This window comes from Topomyia yanbarensis, chromosome 2 (assembly GCF_030247195.1).
Source record: "Topomyia yanbarensis strain Yona2022 chromosome 2, ASM3024719v1, whole genome shotgun sequence".
NCBI lineage: Eukaryota > Metazoa > Arthropoda > Insecta > Diptera > Culicidae > Topomyia > Topomyia yanbarensis.
In genome coordinates, this window is record NC_080671.1 from 128,780,691 (window position 1) to 128,799,430 (window position 18,740).

The window sequence follows — 18,740 nt, forward strand, 5'->3', positions numbered from 1 at the left end:
CCACACGAAAACGAACGCGGTAAGTGAGCTTACATGACAGCATCATAGCAGGCGGTAGGACTGTTGTACCTTCGCTCTGCAGCATGTACAGAACAAATTAAGGCAAAAGAGTCCCACCACTATTTTTGCTTTTAAAGGTGAAGATATGTGGAAGCTACGTTGTTAGGCACCGACTCGCTTGTTTACATTAGCAAAAACTGAAATCTGAAGTGAAAATTCAAACGCACAAATGAGAGTTTCCGAACATTTTCCTTTGCTCATCTGCACATTGGCAGAAAATTTGAAGTTTTTATTAGTAAACGATTAAAGTTTCGCGAGTGTTTTTGCAATGGTTTGTGAAAAAAGTGCATTTGAAAAAGTGCAATGAAACCGAGAAGAAGAGTGTTTCGAAAAGAAACCCCATGTGAAGAGAGTGTTTCGAAAAGAAACCCCATGTGTGATATTTTTGCACAAAATAGGAGCTACAGATGGCATTCCGTCAAAAACTCGGATTGATTGCATAGGAAAATATTCTAGCTTCCTTAAGTAGCAGTTTCGTGGCACACCAGCAAGGTTAGTGTGTTGAAAAACGTATTTTTATATTTGCTCATGTCAGATACATGGTTAGGCAGGGGAGAGGGGTGTGTGTGGCGTAGGAGCTATGTTGTGGCTCGCATGTATAATGTCCTTAAAATCAATCAAATTGCACGTAATTCAATAAAAAAAATTATACAATGCAATCTTGCAAACCATGTTCGTATGATACATCAAATGTATGTTGTCACAATGAAACGACCGCGCTGAAATGAGGCGATGAAGATTGGAACCTTATGTCGCCATTTTCAGCGGTACGTGATTTTCCTGATGGGATTCTTATGCTTTTATGGGCAGTTCTGTACTCTACACTATTCGCCTCTTGATCCACACTGCTTGCGACCGGATACGATGCGCCTATCTTAAATGCCCAGCCATCAGTTGACCACCCGTTGCACTTTCCGACTCGTTTTGGCCGGCTTTGAAATCGTCCGTTTGCTTCCCTAGCCACACACACGACGTTTCCCCGCACCTCTTCGACCAGAATTGACGCCTTCGGTCTAGTTGTGTCCCCCTACCAACTTTCCGCTCAGTCATGCGGTATTTGGTCTAGCATGCCATGAGGCCAAAAAACACGTGCTTCGTCGCCTCTTCACCGAAACCTGAATTGACGTCCTCGATTTACACCGAACTCGGGCCACGTGTTTTCTCACTACTCCACATAAACCAGAATTGGCGTCCTCGGTTCACACTAGCACTCCAGCCACGTGCAACGTCGCAACTTCACTCTCCGTGTCAAACCACCTTTCTTGATAATCCGTGTGTTGTGGACAACGGCTAAACGAACGTCATGTCCCGCGTTATACTGTGCACCTTCGAGCGACTGATGGTAATTCGTACTCACAGATCACTCCGATACCTCCTGGTTCAACGGCGTTCGAATAAGAACTCTCGGTCGTTCTCTCTTCGGGGATCACGTAAACTTCACACTGTGCAGCGATCGGGTTTTATTCGTTTTTTTCTTTCCTGCGTTGCGTTGAGATTGGGCTCCCTTAGTACTAAAACCTGTACGGTGCACAGAGGACTAACTAGAACAAATTCTTGGCCAGTAACCAAAACATTTTTTTTTTCAATTTTTTATTTATTTATATTTTTTTAGATACCTAAAAGCATACTGCATATTGTGGCAAAATAAAGAGTTTGCCAAAAATTGCTAAAGATTTTTTGCATGGATGCAAAATGGTGATATTTTAAGGGGTTTTTAATCATTTTTTATTATATATTCAGCAAAATCGCTTTCTAATGATGATGACTGTATTAAATAAGACAATATTAAAACAAACAAAATTGAACATAACTATTTGTGTAATCTCAGCTTAAAAATAACCGAAAATAGTAGTGTTTCTGTGAATTGGACCAGCTTTAGAAACACCCTTTTTAAACTTTTTATTCCAAATTTGAATGATAAAAAAGTTACATTATACGGCAAGATCCGGCAAAGTTGCTGAAACAACATCACAAAACAAGATTCCGGCTATCCGAAAAACATTCAATCTCTTCCGATCTTTTCCGATCCACAAATTCCAAGCGATTTGAAAATATTGATATTTCCACTAATTTGAGGTACACCAAAATGCTGTAGGGCCAAATACTATGTTTGGCAAAATGTATATCTATGAAGATGTGCACAGGTATCCCTTTTTTCTCCTTTTTCCACTGACCAATTGTTCATGCATCGGGAAAAATAAATGTATTCACAAAGGTGACCTCGTAAATACTAGTATTCGGGAGGATCTAGAAAAATGACCTCTGCACTGGTAGGTGTGTGATGTTCGTGCTGTAGGTCCCGTGTTTGTTGGTTCATTCGATAGAGATGCTTTGATAAGGTGGAAGAGGGTTCTGAGAATGATAAGGAAAATAAGAAGGGGCGGTTAGATTTGTATATTGATGGTTTTCACAAAGGGACATATAGAGGACATCTCGGCTTGCCAGCACATATCGAACCGGGACGTTGGTTGGTCTTCCTCGGACCCGCAGGGTATCCATTAGCCGAGACCTGGCGGAACTGTACTCGTTGCACGCCCAGACAATGTGCTCGATGTCGTGATAGCCGTCGCCACAAGCGCAGATACCACAATGCACGAGCCCAATACGCCAGAGATGTGCATCCAGCGAATAATGGTTTGCCATGAGTCGGAACATCACACGAATGAAGTCTCGACCCACATCCATCTCCTTGAACCAAGGTTTCGTCGATACCTTAGGGACTATCGAATGTAGCCACCTTCCTAGCTCCCCATTGCTCCACGAGGTTTGCCAACTTTCGAGGGTTCTCTGATGAGTAATACTGAAAAATTCGTGGAAGCAAATTGGTCTTTCATAAACGTCACATTCTAGGGCACCCACCTTAGCTAAGGAGTCCGCCTTCTCATTGCCCGGAATGGAGCAATGAGAAGGGACCCACACCAAGGTAATCTGGAAAGAGTTGTCAGATAAAGCACTCAGTAGCTCCCGTATTTTCCCCAAAAATACGAGGAGTGTTTTCCATGTTTCATCGAGCGAATAGCGTCAATGGAACTGAGGCTATCCGAAACGATGAAGTAATGACCTGCGGGTAGTGTTTCAATGACTCCAAGGGTATACTAAATGGCAGCTAGTTCTGCGGCGTAAACTGAAGCAGGGTCACTGAGTTTGTAGGAGGCAGTGAACTTTTGATTGAAAATACCGAAGCCAGTGGACCCTTCGAGGTTTGATCCGTCAGTGTAAAACATCTTAGAACAGTCGACTTCTCGGAATTTATTATAAAAATGTTTGGGACCACTTGTGGGCGTATGCGGTCCGGAATTCCACAAATCTCGTCTTTCATGGATGTGTCGAAAAAAACAGTAGATTCAGAAGTATTACTAAAATGCACACGGTTGGGATTGTAAGAAGAAGAGTACATATTCTGCGCCATGTAGTCAAAGTACAGGGACATGAAACGGGTCTGAGAATTGAGCTCAACAAGCCTTTCGAAATTTTCAATCACCACCGGGTTCAAGATATCGCATCGAATGAGCAATCGATATGAGAGTTCCCAAAATCGATTTTTCAGCGGGAAAACGCCCGACAGGACTTCGAGACTCATCGTATGGGTCGACTGCATGCAGCCTAAGGCGATACGCAAACAACGATACTGAATTCTTTCGAGTTTGATGAAATGTATGTTCGCGGCGGAGCGAAAGCAGAAGCATCCGTGTTCCATTACCGACAGTATCGTTGTTTGATACAACCTAATTAGGTCTCCTGGGTGGGCACCCCACCATGTTCCGGTTATTGTACGAAGAAAGTTGATCCTTTGCTGGCATTTCTGTTTTAGATTCCGAATATGGCATCCACAGGTACCTTTCGAGTCGAACCAGACCCCTAGATATTTTACTGTGAAGACCTGAGCGATAGTTTGACCCATTAATAGAAGCTGTAGTTGTGCTGGTTGACGCTTCCTAGAAAATACAACTAGCTCAGTTTTCTCCGTGGATAATTCGATACCTCGCTTAATAGCCCAAGCAGACAAATTGTCCGAGGTATTATGTAATGGTCCTTGTAGATCGACAGCTTTGGGTCCCGTTACAGACACCACGCCATCGTCTGCAAATTGCCTTAACGTACAGGAATTGTCAAGACATTCATCAATGTCGTTGACATAGAAATTGATTAACAGACAGGCTTAGACATGAGCCCTGGGGAAGGCCCATGTAGCTAAATCGTGATGTCGATAAGTCACCATGCGAAAAATGCATGTGCTTTTCCGACAACAAGTTTAGTAAAAAGTTGTTTTAAGTCGCTGAAAGACCATGCTGGTGCAGCTTCTCTGAAAGAATGTTGATCGAAACTGAATCAAAAGCCCCCCTAATATCTAGGAACACTGATGCCATCTGCTCTTTGCTAGCATAGGTCATTTGAATTTCTGTTGAAAGCAACGCAAGACAATCGTTCGTCCCTTTGCTTTTGCGAAAGCCAAATTGTGTATCTGACAGTAAGCCATTTGTTTCGACCCAATTGTCGAGGCGAAATAGGATCATTTTCTCGAACAACTTCCGGATACAGGACAGCATTGCGATCGGACGATACGAATTATGGTCGGAGGCCGGTTTTCCTGGTTTTTGGATGGCGATGACCTTCACTTGTCTCCAATCGTGTGGGACAATGTTAGCCTCAAGAAACTTATTAAATAAGTTCAACAAGCGTCTCTTGGCAGAGTCTGGCAGATTCTTCAACAAGTTGAATTTGATTCTGTCTGGCCCTGGAGCTTTATTGTTACACGACAAGAGAGCAAGTGAGAACTCCACCATCGAAAAAGGTGTTTCGTTCGCACTATCGTGAGGGGACGCGGCGCGGTAAATCTTCTGTGCCGGGACGGAATCCGGACAAACCTTCTTGGAGAAATCAAATATCCAACGGTTTGAATATTCTGCAGTCTCGTTGGTACTGTTTCGGTTTCGCAAACGCCGAGCGTGCCCCAAAAAGTGCTCATCGATGTTTCCCTCGTTAGTCCGTCCACGAACCGGCGCCAGTAACTTCGTTTCTTGGTTTTGATCAAACTCTTCATTCGGTAACCCGTCGTCCCGGAAGGTCTTATACGCGGTGGCCTTCTCCGCGTACACGTCTGAGCACTCTTTGTCCCACCACGGATTAGGAGAGCGTTTTTGCATGTCCGCGCCGGGTACTGGTTTAGTCTGAGATTGATTCGCGCTATCGAGAATCAAGCCAGCTAAAAAGCTGTACAATTCCTCCGGAGGAAGTTCTTCGGTAGATTCGACGTTGTCGGATATCGCGACAGCATAGCTCATCCCATCGATATTTCATGTGAGGTCATACGAAATATTGATTGATTTCAATGGCCTTGAACCGTCGTGGGGATCAGGAATTACCTTCCACGTGAAATTTAACCGCAGCGATGTTGAGCAAAGGGACAAGTCTAAGGCGCTCGAGCGCGCTGGAGGAGCAGGAATCCGTGTCATTTCACCCATTTTAAATTGTCAAATTGAAGTTATCGCAAAGATTGTGAATTAAGCAAGACCGGTTATCATCATAGAGGCAGCCCCATGCTGTACCGTGAGAGTTAAAGTCTCCTAAAACTAGTCGCGGTGCTGGCAGGGATTCTAAGGTATCTTGTAGCCGTCGGTGCCCAATCGCGGTGTTGGGGGGAATATATATGGAAGCTATGCAAAGGCTTTTGCCTATGGTTGTTACTTGACAAACGACAACTTCAATACCTGTTATCGAGGGGAGGTTAATTCAGTAGAAGGAATAGCACTTTTTGATCCCCAAAAGCACTCCTCCATAGGGGGTGTCTCGATCCAGGCGAATAATGTTAAAGTCGTGGAAGTTAAGGTTTATATCGGAAGTTAACATAATGCAAATGCATCGCAACTCAAATTATTTATTAAAATATTAAAGGAATTGATTTTCGGGTGCTACTTCTTCAATTCCACTGTAGAACAGTGATTAAATCCGTGACCTCGTTCGATAAGTTAGCCATCGAAGGACACAATCGCTGAGAGGAGTCAACTGCTTCAAAAATGTTCTCACTGTAGAGAGAAAAGCTAACATAAGACTTTAATAGGATCAGTAACATTGAAAGTTTTTATTATCCAGTCAACTATGTCCGAGAGTTTGATAATTCCAGTGCTGTGATCATTCTCGAACTGAAACAAAGGAACACTTGGGATTTTTGATGTTCCTGGAAGTGCTGGGAACTCCTTCTCTGAGCTTAATCCTCCGAGACCAGGAGCTAATTGCTTCGGTTTGGTTGCAACACTTCCAATAGATGTCATTTTCGGAGCCCCAAGGAACTTTAGGAGAGGAAATGTGCCTCCTCTTCCTATAACTTCTAGGCACCCTAGTAGATGTTCCCTCTTGTGGGTCACCAGCCTCGCCCTCGTTAGGAGGCAAGTGAGCATAGATGTTTGTTGAGGATGGTGGCATAGCTTTCTTAAGCATTTCTGCGAAAGAATGTTTGGATCGTCCCGCAAGGGAACGTTTCAGTTTATCCCCGCGTAGTTTGTACGCGGGACATGCCGAGATATCATGCAGACTAAAGAGAAAATTGTTTAAAACCATCTTGGGGGGAATCACGCAGGACTAGAGGCTTACTCAGAAACACAAATCACGTTTTCGTTTTGTTTGAAGCTAGTGATAATCCGGCGCTAGCTTAATCCCGTCACTATGTTAGTGTCGGATACTGACGTGACGAAATCGAAACGCAAATTCCACAACTAATTCACTCCTGGTTAATAGATTCTCAAATTGATCTTCGGATCATTGTGCGGGTTAGCAAACCTAAAGAAAAAAGTGAAAGCTTGTAAGATTTTTGTGTTAATTGGTGCTCTTCGCGAGTCAAAATAACCGTAAAGATGTCATAGAACTCACGTGAATCGATTATCGAAATGGCGTCGTCTGAATAATTAACATCAAAATAAATAAAATAAACGTGATGCAGACAGGTCTCTTTCTCATAGCTTTAGTTTACAGTCTGAACCATCACTTGGATAACTTAAGACGCGTTCCACGAATGCTACGCTTGGTCTACACAGTACCACAGATCGTACCAAGCAGTAGATTTTAAGTGAGCAGTATTTACTGCTACGGCACGCGGTAGCCAATTTACACCCTTTTCCCGTCAAGTGATTGACGTGCGGAATTATTTTGTCTCCCTAATGTGATAATCGACTCAATCGACAGATTCAACCATTTCATCAGTGTTCTTCGCATTACCAGGAAGCAAGTCAAAAGCAATGGCTACCCTCAACAGACTGCTGCTAGTGCTGATAGTGATAGAATGCAGCACCGCAAACTGTACGGAGTCCGCTACAACCGTCCATTCACGGTTGAAACGTTGGATCACATTTTACCCGAATGGAGGAACAGCAAAACTCGTAATGGGTTGCATCGTACCGATCAAGTTCCATCATAAATTGTTCCGACAGATCAATATGATTTATAACTTCCAAGCGAACTACAACATACCGGCGAACATCATTTGGCCAGTTCCATCAAATATCTTTAAGGTGCGTGGCAACAATGACTACGTAGACCAAAGCCGGGGACAGTTGTACCGACTGCTGGAAAAGATGATCGACGAACTTGGCAGCAACGGGCGCGAATGTGTGTTGAGAGCTATCTGCGAGGTGGCTGAGGCACCCCTCAGCGACAATGGGATGATTGGAGAGATCATCGATGTAGTGTTTACGTGAGTAACAGATTTTCCGACTTGCGGTGGTGAAATGTTACCATATCCCGTTTTAAATTCCAGCCCATATGATTCGGACGAAATCGACGAAGCGTACCGGCAGGCGAAAGCGAATGGCTCAAATGGGGCGGACTGTGTCCAGCTGTACAGGGACTGTCCTTTTGGGCATGGGCTGCTCGAAAAGGTGTCGGTTAAACTGTTGGTGTGATAATGGTTATATAAAGAATGCGTCTACATGTCTGATCTCTGTTAATGGATATAAATGAAAATTAAATAAGTAGATATAAAAACCCTTAATCCACTTGAAGAAAATTTTACTATTCTCGGTTATTTTTTTCACAACAATACCTTTGGTAGCACAGCACTCATCTTCGAATGCAACATCAATTGAAGCCATCGTCTTAAAAGAAACAGTGAAAGCAATTGCGTACCATACAAATGCTTTCCGTTTCTTTTCTACTTTCATAACATTAAAACTTGAACGTGCACAATTTTTGGTTCATTTTTCATCGTTTAATAAATTAATATAGTGGAGCAGTGACAGTTTTGAACACGTTTGACTTTTTCTGACATTCAATTTCAGAAAAAAATATCTAGCAAAATGCAATGTCGCCGGACGACCAGACGAAGATGCACTGAAATGAGATTGAGTTCTAGTGACGGTTAAATGTATTGTACCAAATTGTCACTTTTTGTTCCTCGCGAATTTGCTTTGTTACCGGGAAAATGCACGACAGAATGCTGATTTCGCTTTCCCTTCAACGGTGCAGATGTTTCCGTGTAATTAATTTTGTGGTTTCTGCTTTTACGTTTTTTCCGTTTGGTTAAACAGAACATTTTAAAAATATTTACGCGACTCATTAACGATTCAGCCAGTGATAAAAAGTGCTTCTATATGAACTAATTCACACGTTTTCTCTGCAATTCTGCAATAGTTTGAATCGGATTTAAGATTGCGGTCGTGAACTTATTTTTTTTATTCAATTCGTTTATTTGATAAGTCAGGTTTGCGTTAGCTTAAAGGTGCCAATTTTGTTTTGTTTTACATTTTAAATTACTTAAAACTAGAGGATTACATATTGATTTTTTAAATTAAACTAAGGCTAATTTATAGCCATACTTTTACACAAGGAGGTAATATAATTTTCGTAAAATTAGGGGGGTCATTTAGTTTTTATGACAATATGGTTTGACATTTTTAGCAATGAGATTATTGGAGCAAATAATGTTTAACTAATGGGGAAATTTTTTACGACTATCTTAAAAGTGGAATAACTAGAGGGCGTGACTAAATTTTGTAAAGATTCGGGGACATTAATTAGAGTTATTTTATGTGGTAGTAGAGTTGGGCATTTTCAACGAGATCATATAATATAATAGTTAAAACTAGAAAAGACAGGTAGAGCAAAATGCTTCGTGAAGATATTTGGGGGGGGGGGAGGATTGTTACTTCTGTGTATAAGAGTCAGGGGAGGTAGGGTGGACAAAGATGGTAGGGGGAGAACATTATTTCAGTTTCAGGCATCGTGAGATCAACGGATGGATTACAGAATCAGGGTGGCCTTCATCAGGAAGAATCATGTACTGGGACGCCGGGTGGTCCTCTTCAAGATGGCAGGGGTTTCTCCAGACGATTTCGTAGTGCGGCTCAGATGTTGATCGGCTACATTACGAGTTGTGCGTGTGATGTTCGTGCTGTAGGTCCCGTGTTTGTTGGCTCATTCGGCCGGGGTGTTTTGTGTCGCCTTGGAGTCGCATCAAACCATCGTGGGTGTATGGTACAGGTGGAAGAGAGGGCTTCTGAGAATGATAAGGAAAAAGGGGCAGCTAAAATTGGATATTGATGGTTTTCACAAAGATGTATATAAGGGACATAGAGAGGACATCTCGGCTTGCCAGCACATATCGAACCGGGACGTTGGTTGGTCTTCCTCGGGCCCGCAGGGTATCCATTAGCTGAGACCTGGCAGAACTGTACTCGGTGCACGCCCAGACAATGTGCTCGATGTCGTGATAGCCGTTGCCACAAGCGCAGATACCACTCTCCACGAACCCAATACGTCGGAGATGTGCATCCAGCGTGTAATGGTTTGTCATGAGTCGCGACATCACACGAATGAAGTCACGACCCACATCCATCTCCTTGAACCAAGGTTTCGTCGATACCTTAGGGACTATCGAATGTAGCCACCTTCCTAGCTCCCCATTACTCCACGAGGTTTGCCAACTTTTGAGGGTTCTCTGATGAGTAATACTGAAAAATTCGTGGCAGCAAATTGGTCTTTCAAAAACGTCACCTTCAAGGGCACCCAACTTAGCTAAGGAGTCCGCCTTCTCATTGCTCGAAATGGAGCAATGAGAAGGGACCCACACCAAAGTAATCTGGAAAGATTCGGCAGATAAAGCACTCAGTAGCTCCCGTATTTTCCCCAAAAAATACGAGGAATGCTTTCCATGTTTCATCGAGCGAATAGCGTCAATAGAACTCAGACTATCCGAGAATGGTCTTCGGGTAATGTGTCAATGACTCCAAGGGTATACTGAATGGCAGCTAGTTCTGCGGCGTAAACTGAAGCGGGGTCACTGAGTTTGTAGGAGGCGGTGATCTTTTGAATGACAATACCGAAGCCAGTGGACCCTTCGAGGTTTGATCCGTCAGTATAAAACATCTTAGAACAGTGGACTTCTCGGAATTTATTATGAAAATGTTTGGAACCACTTGAGAGCGTATGTGATTCGGAATTCCACAGATCTCGTCTTTCATAGATATGTCGAAGAAAACAGTAGACAGTAAGAAGAAGGATTAATATTATGCGCCATGTAGTCAAAGTATAGGGACATGAAACGGGTCTGAGAATTGAGCTCAACAAGCCTTTCGAAATTTTCAATCACCACCGGGTTCAAGATATCGCATCGAATGAGCAATCGATATGAGAGTTCCCAAAATCGATTTTTCAGCGGGAGAACGCCCGACAGGACTTCGAGACTCATAGTATGGGTCGACTGCATGCACCTTAAGGCGATACGCAAACAACGATACTGAATTCTTTCGAGTTTGATGAAATGTATGTTCGCGGCTGAGCGAAAGCAGTAGCATCCGTATTCCATTACCGACAGTATCGTTGTTTGATACAACCTAATTAGGTCTCCTGGGTGGGCACCCCACGTTCCGGTTATTGTGCGAAGTTGATCCTTTGTTGGCATTTCTGTTTCAGATACCTAATGTGGCATCCCCAAGTACCTTTCGAGTCGAACCAGATCCCTAGGTATTTTACTGTGAAGACCTGAGCTATAGTTTGACCCATTAGTAGAAGCTTTGATTGTGCTGGTTCACGTTTCCTAGAAAATACAACTAGCTCAGTTTTCTCCGTGGAGAATTCGATACCCAGCTTAATAGCCCAAGCAGAAAAATTGTCCAAGTTATTCTGTAATGGTCCTTGTAGATCGACAGCTTTGGGTACCGTTACAGACACCACGCCATCGTCTGCAAGTTGCCTTAACGTGCAGGACATTCATCAATGTCGTTGACATAGAAATTGTATAACAGAGGGCTTAAACATGAGCCCTGGGGAAGGCCCATGTAACTAAATCGTGATGTGGATAAGTCACCATGCGAAAAATGCATGTGCTTTTCCGACAACAAGTTTAGTAAAAAGTTGTTTAAAGTCGCTGAAAGACCATGCTGGTGCAGCTTCTCTGAAAGAATGTTGATAGAAACTGAATCAAAAGCCCTCTTTATATCTAGGAAAACTGATGCCATCTGCTCTTTGCTAGCATAGGCCATTTGAATTTCGGTTGAGAGCAACGCAAGACAATCGTTCGTCCCTTTGCTTTTGCGAAAGCCAAATTGTGTATCTGACAGTAAGCCATTTGTTTCGACCCAATAGTCGAGGCGGAATAGGATCATTTTCTCGAACAACTTGCGGATACAGGACAGCATTGCGATCGGACGATACGAATTGTGGTCGGAGGCTGATTTTCCTGATTTTTGGATGGCGATGACCTTCACTTGTCCCCAATCGTGTGGGACAATGTTAGCCTCAAGAAACTTATTAAATAAGTTCAACAAGCGTCTCTTGGCAGAGTCTGGCAGATTCTTCAACAAGTTGAATTTGATTCTGTCTGGCCCTGGAGCTTTATTGTTACACGACAAGAGAGCAAGTGAGAACTCCACCATCGAAAAAGGTGTTTCGTTCGCGTTCGTGAGGGGGCGGTAGATCTTCTGTGCCGGAGCGGAATCCGTACAAACCTTCTTGGCGAAATCGAATATCCAACGGTTTGTATATTCCACGCTCTCATTAGTACTGTTTCGGTTTCGCATACATCGGGCTGTTCCCCAAAGAGTGCTCATCGATGTTTCTCTCGTTAATCCGTCGACGAACCGGCGCCAATAACCGCGTTTCTTGGCTTTCATCAAACTTTTCATTCGCTTGTCTAACGTCGCGTACTGTCGAAAACCAGCGGGTAACCCGTCGTTCCGGAAGGTTTTAAATGCGGCGGCCTTCTCTGCGTACACGTCTGAGCTTTCTTTATCCCACCAGGGATTGGGAGAACGTTTTTGTATGTTCGCGTCGGGTACTGGCATAGTCTGAGCTTGATTCGCGCTGTCGAGAATCAAGCCAGCCAAAAAGCTGTACTCTTCCTCCGGAGGAAGTTCTTGGGTAGATTCGATGTTGTCGGATATCGCGGCCGCATAGCTCTTACAATCGATATTTCGTGTGAGGTCATACGAAATATTGATTGATTCCAATGGTCTTGAGCTGTTGGTGATCGAGACTACGATCGGCAGATGGTCGCCAGCGTGGGGATCAGGGATTACCTTCCACGCGCAATCCAACTGTAGCGAGGTTGAGCAAAGGGATAAATCTAATGCACTTGGGCGCGCTGGTGGGGGAGGGATCCATGTCATGCAGATTCTCTGCACAGTAAGGACACTTCTCAGCATTCTTACTGCACGAATCGTCCACATGATTCTCACCGCATTTTCCACAGCGGGCCTTATTGCTGCAATGGGTGGATGTGTGACCCAATTGTTTACACTTTGTGCAATTCATGACCCGCGGCACAAACAGACGCACAGGCAGACGAACCTTGTGCAAGAGGACGTAATTGGCAAAGCGGTACCAGCGAATGTCACCCGATAAGAGTTTGATTGGGGGTACCATCCCTCGCAACTACTACTGAGTGTAAACGCTTGCACTCAAGTATTTTCACTGGCTGAAGTAAGCGGTCTCTAAAACGGCCTACCCCGTACTGCAGCAGATCCTCGCATGTCAAACTCTCATAGGTGACAACGCCTTCAGACTGTACTTTTACAGCTGGAATATACACTTGATAGTCCTTCGTAAAGTGCTCGCAGCAAGCAATATCGTTTGCCTGCTTTGAGTTAGTCAGCACGACCCTCAGCCTGTCTGAGCGGACCTTTTTTATTACGGTCACAGCCGAGAATCGTTCCGTCAGGTCTTTCGAAATATGTAATAGATTCAGCGATTTTGTTTTGGGCCGAAAGAAGACCACAAAGGGACCGATCGAGAGCTCTGGATATTGTTTGGGTCGGGGGAGAGCCTTGGGAGTCGATTCGACCTCCATTTGGGCGTCCGGGGAGGGAGCCATCGACATCGTCGACGCACGAGGTTAGCCCTCGCGCAGACGGGAATAAGCCGTAAATGTGTCAAAAGAGGTAGATTTTACTTATCTGTAAGTTTGTTTCCCACGACGCACCAGTCCAGACTCTTCTGATAATCAGGAAGTTTCACTTTCGATTTTTGTGTGTGTGTGTGTGTGTGTGTGTGTTAACCATCCTATCTCCCACTAGCTGGTAGTGATTTACAGAAAAAAGATGTTTGCATGTATTTAAACATTCATGCAAATAACTTGGTTCACGGATTTAGAAAGGTGTTAGCTCAATTGACTTTCCGATGACCCATTTCGTGTACAGTGCCAGACATGTTCCGAGGTCATCGTTCCATCAACTAGCCCCGCCTTACTGTAATGTTTGTATCAATTGGATTGTAACATTACAGTAAAACTTTCGATTCCATTTAAGCAGGAAATCGACGCGTATTTAGTATATTGGTTCAATTTGTATATATACAACATAACACATGTGTACTAGAAAACTTACCATTTTTGCAGTTTTCTACCTTCATTCCTATCTCTCATTTATGTCTCCTTTGACTCTCATCCACATTTCTTGAATTCCTGGTTATTTAGGAAAGAAAAGGAGAAATAATAAAAAAGAACCAATAGACTCCGTGTTTTCCTCAGCGCTTTCGTTTCGTTGGACTTGTGTAAGTTGTTCCATTGGAGATCTCCAAGGGGCTGTAATTAGAGGAAGATCTGACTTCTATCCAGAAGTATCAGTTTTTCACATTAATAAATTATATGTGTGCACTGCAAATCAATCCCGTGTATAATGCAACCATTTTTTGAACATTTATATGTACATATGCACACATATACACACTTATATACTTACATAGATACACACATGTATACATAAAAAATATACACATGCATTCATACACACATACATATACAAATACGTACATACATATACGCATTGTAATACATGTACACACACATACACAACTACATACATATAGTCGAGTTGAAGGAGGACCCCACGATTAACAGCTCAACTATACAAGACATTATTACCACATCACTGGGTGAAAGTGCAGAAGTTAAAGCCTTAAGCCCGTAGACAGTGATTATGTATATAGACCAGGATGATATCAGGACTGTAAACGAGCTAAAAGGTGGACTTAAGCTGCATTTTAACCTGGGCAAGTTGCACATGACGATCCGGTTAACTAAGGATTACGGAGGGGCTCAGACAGCGATGATTCTTATTTTTTTCGGATGTAACTGACAAGTTTTCGTTATGATGATAAATAAATTACAAATTACTACCCCATCGATCACTCGGACTACAATCGCGCACAAATTTGTATCAACATCCCTTCTTCATTCCTAAAAATCAACGCGTTTGAGCTCCATGAAAACTCGAATCCAGTGCCCCGACCATTGCCTCACCACCCGAGCCAACACGCCAAACAAGGATGGCTCCAACAAACAGCTTCAACTAGATAGGGCGATAACAGAAACAGGGTGAAAAATAAGCTCATTACCCTATATGCCCTTGCTGAAAAAATAATAGAAAACATCTCTTATATCAGAAATCCCATTATTGTTGAAACAGAAAACCCCCAACTAGAAGAATACAATAATTCGCAACTGCCGAATGACAATCAATGAACTCATTCTATGTGCAAAGGTCGAAAGAAAAAATCTGGCTAAGTATTTCCTATTATTTCAAATCCTATTAGAAATGTATTCGCTCGCTTGGGATCAGTTGCCGGGTTGCTATTTTATATTAAAATCATTATACCGATACGAAAAAACTGAAAAATATTAATGAACTACAAGATTCCTGTGCCCTTCGCTCCTTCTCTCAACACCTCGTCCGCAGAGAACACGAATAAACAAGAACGAGTATTTTCGGGCTTGCCGGAGAATTGGTGATCAAGAATAAACTTTGCAACCTTAGGCTGGAAAAATGTTAAAATAGAAATAAATACTACTGTGCATCATGGAATCTCATATTCTCGTTGAAGAGCATGGTGATCATAACTTGCTTCCTTTCACTCTCTTGTCCACGGGATTTTAATCCAAAAAAAACACTCAATAGCACCAATAAGATAAGTTCAATAAGATGTAACAATCCCGAGGCGAAGTTTTTTTTTATATTATGTGCGCAAGACTGACACTTTCGTGATGGTACTGAGTGATTTGTTCGCGGACAGAGAAAATGGAACGTAATAACATGTAACTTAAATAATGATTTTAATCATTCCGCACAAAACGGAATTTTCACTTAGGCGTCATCGGTGGGTACTTCCTGATTGTTTCTTTTTTTCCTACTTTGGATGGAAACGGGATTGTCACACCATGTAGAAGTTGCCTTATTGCAGCCTAACTACTTTGACCATATGAAATTGGTACTCTATATACTTTTCACAGTCTTATGCGGCCCATACACGATACGATTGGTCGTACGACGTGTTGTACGACCAGTCGTATAGATTGTTGAAACGATTTGTCGTACGACCGATTCGCCACACACGGTTGTAGTTGCAGTACGATAAGTCGTCCAGCCAGTTTGACGTTTTTTCTTTCTCCTGAAGAAAAGTAATGCAATCACTATGAAAATTGACTTCTTAACCAAGGCCCGGCGGGCCGAGTCTCGCATACCACTCGACTCAGTTCGCCGAGTTCGGCTAATGTCTGTGTGTGCGTGTAATTGAGAGTGTATGTGTGCATGTATGACCGACAATCTAACATTGTACTATGGGGGATCTAGGCCAAAAAGCTGAATAAAATTAGTATTATTTTGTATTTATAATTCATGGGAAGCATAAATAATTGATCTTGAGCACTTTTGCATAAACATCCACCTATCAGTGTGAAATTTTTTTCTTTAAAAACCCAACCTAATTGAAACTATTATGATTGATGGCAATAGTTTCATTTGTTGAGTCATTTTCTAATTGATTTTGTTTTATTTGACTTGGTAATGGGGACAACACATAAAGTACAGGGTGCGCCAGCTGGATGTAACCTTTTTCAACATTGAACAACTTTGTGATTTTTCAGCCGATTTTCACAAGTAAACAAGTTTTTTTAGGATATTTTATGCCATTTATTATAAACCAGCTTTAGAATACAACGTCGATTAAATGACCATCCACATTTGATATACAAAAAGCGGGAATTTTGCATGATATTGGACAGCATTTCGGGCTTAATCGCAGCAATTTCAGCTCGTATATTAGATCTGAGTTCGTCAAGGTTCTTAGGTTTGCTGGAATAAACTTTTTTTTTCAAATAACCCCACACAAAAAAGTGTGGTACCGTTAAATCCGGAGAACGAGGAGTCCATTCCAAATCACCATTTTTGAGACAACGCGTCCTAGGAATTTGCTCTGCAAGAACTTGATTGTAGCGGCTGCGGTGTGGCAAAGTGCCCCGTCTTGTTGAAATTAGAAGTTTTTTAGACTTTTTTTCTGCATTTGTGGACAAAGTGCGCCAAAATCCAACGATAGCGTGCGCCGTCGATGGTCTCTCCTTCTTTGAAAAAATAAGGACCGAGGATTGTTTTGGAGCACACTCTGGCCCAAACAGTTACTTTCTGGTCATGCAGTGGTGTTTGATGTATAACGTGTGGGTTCTGTATTCCAAATTCTACAATTTTGTTTATTTTTTGTTCCGCCGGAAAGGGTGGTGTGAGCTTCTTTCGTCATTAAAATTTTGTCGCAAAACACACGCACAGTTTTCACTATTGAACGATCGTTTTCATTGTTAAGCGCTACGATTTAATCGTGTAAATCGATTCATAGATAAAATGGCAACAAATGACGTTTCGGAATTGTGTTTATCTGTCCAAATCAGCTGGAAAATAACGGAGTTGTTCAATGTTGAAATTGGATACATCCAGATGGCGCACCCTGTATTGTTAATCATTCTAAACCTTTGTTTGTTATTTTTCTTAACGAAAAAAGTGGTATTTTTCCCTCCCCTAAGCTTTGCATTGCAAACATCATCAAGCATATTTGTACATCAGTTTTCAAGACTGCTTTAAGATGGTTATTGCATTATGCTCGCTAGTGATGCATTGAGAAAACCGAGAGAGCCTTTTTTATGTTTTGTGTTTTCTCATACTCTACACCAGCCCAAACTAACGGTCAGCCAAAATCCTGTGCACACTGGCGTGGCCGATTGGTGGATCACCATGGATTGACTTTTACTGTTGTCTGTGTTTGCAGTAGAGATGGGCGAATCGGTCAAAAGAATAAACTCTTCAAAACGAATGAATGAACTGCGACTCTTCTTTAAAGAACTGCGATTCACTGGCGAAATGATTAATTTTTATGAGCCCTATGAGATCCAACAAGAACCGAATGAGTCGATTTGACAGGTTTGCCATGATTATGAATCTTTATAGCGAATGAAACAAAAGGAATGACAAACATTGAACATTATTTGTCTGCACGGAATAAAACATTGACAAAACAGTTGTTATATCCAAAACATAATGGTAAAATATGTGCATCAATCAACCGAAGGTGAAGCAAAGTCCTCTCATGGTTTCCAAATTGGCGCAGCCGCTTGCTGAACGAAAGCTTTCGTAAATTTTACACATTTAATGTACACTGCACGAATGTTATCGTTGATAACGATATTTTTTTTCGTGAATTAAACGAAATGTTTTGTTTATTTGAATAAACGTTTATGTATATTACGAACGATTTCATTGCTTAAACGAATTTATTTCGTTCATCTTAGAAAACTTTGCGTATTTATTAACCTGTTGTTGTTTTCAGTCGATCTTTTGAGATCGTATGTATGTTTGATAAAATCCAATTTTTTAATTTAAGGAAAGCGATGTGGCCAAATCGATTTTATCGTGCTACGAAGAAATGGCCGGTTGATGAACGAAAGTATACGTAAATTTTACTTACTTAGTTTACATTGCACGAATGTAATCGTTGATAACGACATTATTTTTGGTAAATGATACCAAATGTTTCGTTTATTTTAATAAACATTTATGTATATTACAAACGATTTCGTTGGTCGCATTCGATCTTTTATGATCGATGTTTGACAGCACCGACTTTTTTTAAATTAAAGGGATCGATCTGGCAAATTCGATTCTATTTCAACCTACTCATCATTGTTGAGGACTAGAAAGATTGTGGTATGTAGAAATGGCCGCTTGATGAACGAAAGTTTTCGTAAATTTTACTTATTTAGTGTACATTGCACGAATGTCGTGGTTGAAAACGACATTATTTTTCGTGAATGAAACGAAATGTTTTGTTTATTTTAATAAATGTTTGTGTATATTACGAACAATCTTGTTGGTCGCACGAATTCATTTCGTTCATTTAAGAGAATTTTTCGTATTTAATAGCATATTATTTTAACATTG

General features: G+C 41.9%; 1 protein-coding gene across 1 annotated transcript; it reads left to right on the forward strand.

Moving 5' to 3' along the window:
- Positions 1 to 7,289: 7,289 nt before the first annotated feature.
- LOC131679748 (uncharacterized) lies at positions 7,290 to 7,952 on the forward strand. Its single transcript, XM_058960492.1, has 2 exons — positions 7,290 to 7,744; positions 7,808 to 7,952. The coding sequence occupies exons 1-2, from the start codon at positions 7,290 to 7,292 to the stop codon at positions 7,950 to 7,952; spliced, it is 600 nt and encodes a 199-aa protein (XP_058816475.1).
- Positions 7,953 to 18,740: the final 10,788 nt, after the last annotated feature.